Consider the following 9,400-nt stretch of genomic DNA (forward strand, 5'->3'; position numbering starts at 1 on the left):
TGCTGCTTGTGGTTTGTGTTAGCGTCGCATTTCAAGATAGGCTTTGTTTTCCTTTGAGGTGATATAGATTTTCAGTTGAGATAAGGTTATTTGCATTTTCATTTGTAAATTTTTGTAATGAAGAGGACTTTTGTTTAAGTTAAAATTTTATTGGTTTTTAATTATCCGCATTTTTAAACTGTTTATGGGTTTTTGGAAGTGGAGAGTCCGTCACACCTCGGAGATCGAAGAGTCGGGAACAAATAATGTTTTTCCGAATTCTGTCGAAATTCGGGGTGTGACAGCCTGCCTCCATTGAGAGGAGTTCCTTCTTGAAATGTCCTAGGAAGAAGCAAATCGTCTCGTCATGTGCTTGTTTGAGTTGAAACAAAAAGTCTAGGTCGGCTTGCTTTTTCCTGTTGTAGACGAACTCTGCTGCGAACGTCTCAGCTAGCTTGTCCAAGTTGCTGATTGAATCAGGAGTGAGCGTGTAGAACCATTCTAAAGCTTCATCTTTCAGGCTGGCTAGAAAGAGCTTACACTTCAGGTAGTCGTACTCTGGAGCGCTGTAGAGTGTGAGAGTCTGGCTGAAACGAGCTACGTGCTGGCCTGGACATGAGCTACTGTCGTACAACAGGAATTTTGGTTGGATGAATTCTGAGGGAGGCTGCTTGTCTCTGATTTCAGTTATGAATGGTGACGCCTTGTACGTCTGGAGTATCTTTTGGGCGATCTGGATCGCGCTTGTCTTGTCATTCGACTTCTCCAACCTTTGTGCGAAGTCTTCTAACCTTTGATTGGTGGTGGTGGTGAGGGTTGTGACGGCGTTGTTCTCCACTGCGTCTGGAGTGTCGTTGTTGGCATTGGAGGTGGCCTGCTCGCGCATCGTTTGGTTTTCTTGTTGTAATGCGATGAAGGCCTCCTGGAACGTCTTCATTTGATCTGCTAACATCTAAAGTGAGGGGTTCATGGTGGTTTTTCTTACCAGCTTCGTGGGCTTAAGAAAAGAGTGTGTGTTCTTTTCTTAAGGAAACGAACCGGCAGACGGCGCCAATGTAGAGGTTTGGTGTTTAGGGGACAACGACCTGATGATCTGTTTGATAGGGAATGGCTGCACTCCTCTTGGGATAAGAGTTACCTACATATCAAGTTTCTTGGGGTAAACTTGAATCAAGCCTTACGTAGTTCATTTCTCTCTATTTATAGATGTTTAGCTAACTTTTCTTATTTGCTCCAGGCCGTTATGAAGTGTAGATCCACCTTGCTATCTTGATAATTCGCCATTACTCTAATATTACAAAGTAAATATCTCCTTGATTGTTGCGGGGCACTAGTTGATTTGCTTCCATATATAGCTGTAACTGCTGCTTGGGACGACCTGGATTTAAATTGTTGGCACGCTCTGTTGATTGGTACGAGCTGATAGAATACGACCTGGGGTGTGGACACGTGTAATGTAGTGCAGAACGGAAGGTAGTTACAATCATTATCATTGATTGAAGTGATGATCACAATTAAAGACAAGGGGACTCTGTGATGCTTTTCCAATTTTCTTTCAGTTTGACACTGTGTCGTCTTTTTCTTGTTTGCTAATAATGATGTATTCAAACTTCCATGCTTTAGGATTTTGTCAGTAAGTTTAGATGTTATGAGTACTCTGCATAAGGCATATATGGACAAAATGGTAGCTAGATATATATATCTAGAACAATACAAAATACATTTCTAATGCCCCCTACTATAATATAGCCAAAGAAATCGTAAACAATGATTTAGCATAACAATACAACTTCTCTGCGATCTAATTGTTGGTGCACAATATATATTCGTAGGGTCCTAAAAAATAAATCGAAGTCTCATATCTCTTTTTCTTGCACGCAAGTAAGCAAAGTCTCATTTCTCAACATCTCCCCTGACCAAAAATGTGGTGCTAACGAATGCCGTGACGTATGATAAGAAACTCGTGGTCATGTTCATTCCTTGTAGCCCGTTTTGATGTTTCTATCATATAGGAAGGCATTTGGGAAAAAGTAACTTGTAGTGTTGAAGACAGTTTCTTGAAAAGAAATTATAAGTGTGGGAAACATGGAGGCCAGGCTTCCCTTTCATGTCTCACATGTTAAGCAACCTCGTGCAACTATAAATAGGATTCACACTGTTTTTCTAATTGTTGCTATACTAGCTTTACTCTACTATCGTTTCTCTGTTATTTTTAAATCAAATGGAAAGATATCCATTTTCCCATGGCTTTTCATTACTGTTTCAGAGTTACTACTTTGGCTATTTTGGTTTCTTGGTCAAGCGTATCGATGGAAGCCCATAACACGAACTGTCTTTCCAGAGAGATTGCCAGGGGACGAAAAGCTACTCCTATCGACGTGTTTATATTCACTTGTGATCCAACAAGGGAGCCAACAATAGGTGTCATGAATACGGTGATATCGGCAATGTGTCTAGACTATCCTACGGATAAGCTATCTGTCTATCTTTTGATGATGCTGTTAGAAAAATGATTTGAAATCCATTTAAATATGAATGGTGCGCCTATTTAAATGGGTTTTTCAAACAATGCGTAATGTGAAAAAAACTTTCAAAATGATGCATTTGTTTGAAAACATCGAAACAAAGATCATCATGAAAAGGTGCAACCTTTCGAAATAGGCACCTGGTTCAAAACAAATTATATGCCGAAATGGTGTGTCCTTTCAAACATGTGACTTTTCAAAGAGTTGCTACTTTTTCCCAAGAGTCACCGTTGTTTTAAAAAGGCACCACTCACCTATAAATAGTGGATAAATTTGGAGAAAAATATACCGGATCACACGAGTTCGATCTTTTCTCTCCTCCCTACGTTCTATCAAATACTATGTTGTGTTACGAGTCCATAGAAATGAAGTCTTGGCTTTCTATGTATGAAATCCGTTCTATCTTGGGAGATAGTTTCCCATCAACCTTCAAGCACGAGGGGGGAAAATGGGACATATCTACACTAGGCCGGATTTAATTAAGAAGACTTACAAAAGACAAAAGGTTTGTATAGTTTGGTAATTGGTAAAAAAATGCAAATTATTACTTTGCATGCAATCAAGGAAGCTTATAGTTTTCTCGCATCCCCAATTTTGCAGGTGCTGACTAGCAAAGTCGGTAAAACCTTTGGGTGATGATACCAGAAGTCTGGGACTCTTACCAATAAAAAAAAAAAAGCAAGCTTATAGTTTTGCGTGAAAAATGGATCCCATTTTGTAAGAAGTATGGAATTAAAACAAGAGCTCCAGAAGCTTCTCTCTAATTGGAAGAATGAAAATATTGACAATTTCGACTTGGAATTCATTAAGAACCATAACAGAATGATGGTATACATGCATTTTGTTTATATAGTTATATCATATCATCTGTTTTGGATTAAAATTTAACATGCTGTAGTTGATGGACTCAAATGCAGTCAAGCTATGAAAAGTTTAAGGAGAGTGTGGAGAAAGCAAGAGAAAGTGGTGAAACTTGTTTATATCCTGGTCAAGAGCGCCCTGCTCTCATCGAGGTAAGGCATCAAAAAATCAGCTCAAAACACAAATAAGCCATTGAGGTTCATGAGGTTTATCAATAATGCCTTGTTACTTTAATTTTTTTAGGAGCAAAGTAGTATGTGGGAATGAAGTAGATAGAAGCTAAGAAAACCATTTTTTTAAGTTTTATTTTCTAACAACTAAATACTCCTCCCATTTTGCTTCTTCCATTTGTTTACTTTGGACTTTTCAGGTGATACGTGATAAGACAATGGATGAAAATGACAAGAACCAGGTCCAGATGCCCCTTCTTGTTCATGTTTCGCGTGAGAAAAGACCAAACTATCATCACAACTTCAAAGCTGGAGCTATTAACGTCCTTGTATGTAGTAATCGTTCTCTCTGAAACGAAAACATGTTCATTTCAATGGTCGTCGAGAAGAAATAGCCTAAATGACACTTATTTTGTTCATTACCATGCCATGTTTCAGCTTCGCGTGTCAGGCATAATAAGCAATGCACCTTTTGTACTAGTCTTGGATTGTGACATGTATTGCAATGCCCAACATCTGCTCGACAAGCAATGTGTTTCCACCTGGATCCTCTGCTCTCTCGCTCATTATCCTTCGTTCAATTTCCTCAGTGCTTCCACAACCTCAGCAAAAATGACATTTACAACAACACAATGAGATTAATATTCAAGGTATGAAAAGAAAATATAATTAAGTTTGATTCATTATTAGGATAATGCTTTACATCAAAGTGGGTACAAGCAAGTTAGATTCTTGATTTTACACTTCTATTATTGATTCTATTTCAGATATGGTAGTATGGTTTAGATGGTCTGAGGGGACCAGTTCTCTCTGGGACTGGATTTTACCTTAAGAGGGAATCATTGTACAAAACCTCTAGACAAGAAGGTACATACTATTATAGTAAGATATGGTTCAATTACATTACAGACTTGAGCACTGAAAAATGTCCAGTTTCTAAATCGTAATCACTTTTCATTAGCTTTCACAATATGCACATTTTACAGGACATTGTTTAAGATTATTTGTTTTTTGTTCAATAACGTCGATATTTAGACCATTATTGTTCTTGCCATATTGAAACTAAAAGCTAAGCATGTGTACTGATTATCGAATTATTTGGCTCAATATTGATCTCTTTAAGCAAAAAAGCTGTTTGGTACTTCGGATGGATTCATCACATCAACACGGGGATATAAAAGAGATAATGTCATTGACAATGAAGTCACAACAAAGAAACTTCTAGAGGAGGATAGATTTGTGGCATCTAGCTTGTACATATGAACAAAATACAGAATGGGGAAAACAGGAAGTCCTAATACATAAACAAGTGGCATCTGTGTATCCATTCTATTAGAATGACGCAACTTATGTACGTATCATGTTTGATCAATCACAGGTAGGTTTCAGGTACCAATCTGTAGGAGAAGATGTCCTAACAGGGATGCTCTTGCATAGCAAAGGGTGGATTTCGGTATATTGTGATCCTCAAAGACCAGCATTTTTAGGCACTGGTAACACAAATCTGTATGACACGTTGATTCAATTCACAAGATGGATGTCTGGGTTGTTACAAGTCAGTTTATCAAAGTTATGCCCTCTAACTTATCGGCCATCTCAAATGCCAGTTCTTCAAATTATGGGTTACTCATACATTATTTATGCCTCTAAACTCTGTCTTTGTACTTTGCCATTGTATCATTCCCCAACTATGTCTCTTGAATGGCATCGCATTGTACCCTAAGGTAAAACATGAATGCCACATTTTTTTTTCGTGATTCAAACTATACTACATCATCTTAACATCAATTTTTCTCTTTTACAGGTTTCAGATCCTTGGTTTGCAATCTTTGCTATCGTTTACGTTTCTCCCACTTTACAACATTTAGTAGAAACTATCTCTAATGGTGGATCCTTCAAGATGTATTGGAATGAAGAAAGACTTTGGTTTATACAATCAGTTATACCTTACTTGTTTGCATGGACATTTTTATGAAGATGATGGGAATGAAGGATATCAATTTCAATCCCACAGATAAACGTTTAAAGGAAGAAGAAATCGAAAGATACCAAAGGGACATATATGACTTCAATATAGATGAAAAGTTCCAACTTATCCTGGCTACAACTGCCAGTCTCAACATAGCATCTTTATTTGTTGGCATAACAAGGGTGATTGGTGGAAAAACCTGCAGTGACTTGTTTGGGCAGATTTTCCTCTCATTCATGATAGGAGTTGTTAATTACCCGACAATAGAAGCGACGATCGTTAGGAAGGATAAGGCAGTGTCTTTGTCACTTGTGATTATTGGTTATCAAGTAGGATCTCTGTTATTATAATTGTTTAAGAGTAGAGTGACGTATACAAAATAAAGTCAATTGTAAATTTTATTCATTATCAGTGTATTCCCAGAAGTAGGGGTGGAATTTGAGCTAATTGAGCCAAGCTTCACTATGCTCTTGGCTCGGCTCGTTTATTTAAACAAGTTTTAATATAGGTTCAAGCTTGGCTCATATATTATACTAGCATCATGCACGTGCGATGCACGTATTAACAGTACAATACATCCACAACAATAGAAATCTTAACAATAGGTCAGCTAACAATACAGTCACATACTATCATTTAATAGTTAGGTTTAAACTTCTAGTTATGAGTATCATTTGCTGTTTAGATAAATAAGCTTTTTTGCCGCAATGGAAACAATAAGTTTTTGCTTAGGGTTTACAGACAAAGTTTCTGGACTCAAACTTGAAATCTATGAATTGCATGTGAGCTTTTTCTACTAATTACGCATCAAAAAGAATATTAATACACTGAGAGTTCATACTCAAGAAAGAAATGAGGTTTATTAATCAATTGCCAATCAACATTCAATAACAATATGAAAATAAAAAAAGACTACAAAATATCAAATGCAGTAAAAATACATAGAACATGAGTTCGGGCACACAGGGCATCCTTTCGCATCGTCATAAGCCTAAATCCAGATCGCATCATATTAATATCCTTGTTGATGATACATCATCCTCCTTAGTAGTTTTGTTAAGAGTCTGATTCCTAATAAAAATGGTGTCGGTTTAGATCTTGACGCGTACCGGAATTTAGACAAACTTCCCCATGCACCCCTGTGAACTTCTTGTATCTGTGTTATGATGGAAAGTGGTTGACGAAAAAAGTGGACATAAAAATTGTAGTGCTGCAACTCAAACTGCTCGAACCATGCACTACTTCCGAGAAAGCTTTCACACCACCACCACTTGTGTTCGTTGCATAGAGGCATGTGTACCTAAGAGTTCCTGTGAATGAAATGATTAGTCCCTACTGCACTGATTTAAATATTCTAAGAAGGCAGTATCGCACATCCTATGAAATGAAAATTCGGAAAAGAAAATTAGAACACAACTTGAAGCTAACATAAAAAATGATAAGTAATTTCACATGGTGCTTAACAGAATGAAAAATGATTTAATTAGGGTGAGTTATGAATAATTAATTAGGCTGCTTAACAATCTATGGTGAGTTATTTTTTGGTGGAGGTTCAAGTTATTAGATTTCCACCTGGCTTTAATGAGGCTAAGATGCCTTGGTTTCTGGGTTTGGGTAAGAGGAATTCGGCCAAGGCATCTGCTTCTAATTACCATAAGAACCTTACGTCCCTCATCTTCATAGCTATCGACCCAATCTGATATAATCAAATCTCTAGTTGGGCTTTTAATAACAGACCTCTTTGCCAAAGTCTGAGCCCCGTTTTTCATTGAGACAGGAGGTGAAACCCCTCTGAAGGTTTAAAGACAACCATCATCTTTATATAGTTCTACATGAGTAATTGATAAGAATATATCCACAATAGCAAGGGCATTCTGTTGAGTATGTTATCCAACTTCTTGTGAATCCACATAGCTTAACCCTGCAAATTTATGATCACAGGCAGGTGACTATACCAGTGTTCCCTTGCGCCAGCATAGTAGTTGTCAACATTTGGTAATCCGTTGTTCCTAGAAGATGTATCCTCCTCAAAATGTTTTCCCACTAATAAGCTAGCATCTTCAAATTTGACTCTATTGTTCAATTTCATCATGTTTCTATTGCAGTTATGTGAATTATTGTCTAGGACACCTTCCATTACTTTTATGCCAAGTGAGATTGTACCTTCAACCAGCATCCAGCAACTACATCATCATTGTTAAAACGCTTCATACCAGATTGAGAACTATCAGGAAGAGAACTTGCTTCAGTGGCAATTTCTTTTGGAGCAATAGTCTGAGAAGCAACTCGCTAGAAGTAGAAGCTGAAAGAACTGATATAAAGCTGCTCCAGGCAAATCCTGAGTCATTAAAAAATTCATATTAAGGTGAGACTAAAGCAGCTTCCAAATCAAGACATTAATACTACACATCTAATCATCGTGTAAATAAACTCAAAGCTTTTATGAAGTTCTGATCAACAAAGTACAAAAAAAAAGACAACCATGCAGGACTGAAAGAAAGACAAAGTTCACTTTAACAGTATGAAGATAAGAAAGCCACAAAAATTTGACTGAAGCCATTTCCTCCAGAAAGAATATAGTCGAAAACCAGACTCACGAAAATAAAATCAGATTATCACTTCAGGTACCTGAAGCAACATGAATAAACATCACTCTAAATCACGAATATTAAAAAGGACTTCAATTTGCATCTGAACAAACCCCAACAAAATATCAGCATATTTAAAGGCATATTAATATCAACATGAGTCGCTCGCAATGAGGATGTGCAGGCTAAGTTTGATCATGGGAAGTTAATTGATATATGTTGTCCATGTGCATTAGAAAGTTGGATGTTTGGTGGCATGTGCAGTCTTCAAATCTAGTACCTTCCTTCTTTGTTCATTTATTAACCTTCAAGACTATAGCAGTATATTGTATTCAAAGTCTTGCACAAATAACACTCTAGATATGTCTGCGCAACACCTTATAGATATGTCAGGCACCGATAAATGGTTCAATTCTATAACATTTTAACATCGAAGCCAAGAGATCTAAAGCATAAACACGTTAGTTGCCGGAGGAGAATGGCTACCCTTGCAAACCTGAACATCTAAAACACATTTCAAGTACAATCAACGTCGAGACTCAAAATGGAGTTAACCAAAACCAAACCTGAACATCTTGCAAAACATACCCAGTGTAGAATGATCAGGACAATAGTATTGATGTCAGCAACACAATGATTACAAAGGATTTCTAACAATTTCTGACAAAGCTCAACCTTTTCACCTGCTCCTTATGATCATCTACTAAGGATTTTGAACAGTTAAGGTTGTCCAAACTTGAAACCCAAGGTCAGAAAGCCAAAGATTTAAATTAAGCTTCGGCTCATAATCCACAATCAACGATGATGTCATGCTGGCTTTATTCCTTGCCGCAGTGGTGTATTATCCCTGAAAATCTTAGCCAGCTAGAGCGGGGAGAAAGGTTGGCGAGCTTGAGAAGAGAGACGAAGTGAGAGAGACCGAGCAGAGAGATGAAAAATTGAGAAGGGTCGAGATAATCCTTTTCCAGAGTGAAAAGACGGAAATATCCCTGTGACGTACGTGAAAACACTGTTCATCGACCCCCATATTTTTCTATATAGTAAGATGAATGAGCCCGAGCCGAACTTAAATGAGCCGAGCCTGAGCCAAGCTTGAGTAGGTCAGCTATTTTACACTGTGATGATGATATTTGAGCTTATCGAGCAGAGCTTCATCATGCTCGTTTATTAAGCGAGTTATAATATAGGCTCAAGCTTGGCTCATTTAGTTCAATGAACGAGTTTGAGCTGAGCTTAAACGAGCCAAGCCCGAGCTACTCAGCTCAAATTCCACCCTTACCCAAAATAGTAGAAAATTGGTGCACAGCA

The 9,400-nt window shown here is 37.6% G+C and overlaps 1 protein-coding gene and 1 long non-coding RNA gene across 3 annotated transcripts; one reads left to right on the forward strand and one right to left on the reverse strand.

The window, feature by feature from the left end:
- Positions 1–3,049: 3,049 nt before the first annotated feature.
- LOC147505697 (quillaic acid 3-O-glycosyltransferase CSL1-like) lies at positions 3,050–5,909 on the forward strand. 2 transcript variants are annotated; one of them, XM_086558174.1, is made up of 8 exons: positions 3,087–3,332; positions 3,422–3,517; positions 3,736–3,864; positions 3,974–4,185; positions 4,303–4,402; positions 4,659–4,826; positions 4,914–5,259; positions 5,340–5,909. In XM_086558174.1, the coding sequence occupies exons 1-4, from the start codon at positions 3,231–3,233 to the stop codon at positions 4,169–4,171; spliced, it is 525 nt and encodes a 174-aa protein (XP_086414300.1). In that variant the 5' UTR covers positions 3,087–3,230; the 3' UTR covers positions 4,172–4,185; positions 4,303–4,402; positions 4,659–4,826; positions 4,914–5,259; positions 5,340–5,909. The 2 variants fall into 2 exon arrangements, with proteins under 2 accessions (XP_086414301.1, XP_086414300.1); XM_086558175.1 differs by having other exon boundaries at positions 3,050–3,332; positions 4,667–4,826; positions 4,914–5,909.
- A 436-nt stretch (positions 5,910–6,345) lies between these two features.
- Positions 6,346–9,139, reverse strand: LOC147505698 (uncharacterized). The gene is made up of 3 exons (XR_015193429.1): positions 8,681–9,139; positions 7,668–7,842; positions 6,346–6,814 (listed from the first exon to the last, which is right to left on the reverse strand). It is a non-coding gene; the product is annotated as an uncharacterized LOC147505698 (long non-coding RNA).
- Positions 9,140–9,400: the final 261 nt, after the last annotated feature.

This window comes from Coptis chinensis, chromosome 4, assembly GCF_015680905.1.
Source record: "Coptis chinensis isolate HL-2020 chromosome 4, ASM1568090v1, whole genome shotgun sequence".
In the NCBI taxonomy this organism is placed as follows: Eukaryota; Viridiplantae; Streptophyta; class Magnoliopsida; order Ranunculales; family Ranunculaceae; genus Coptis; species Coptis chinensis.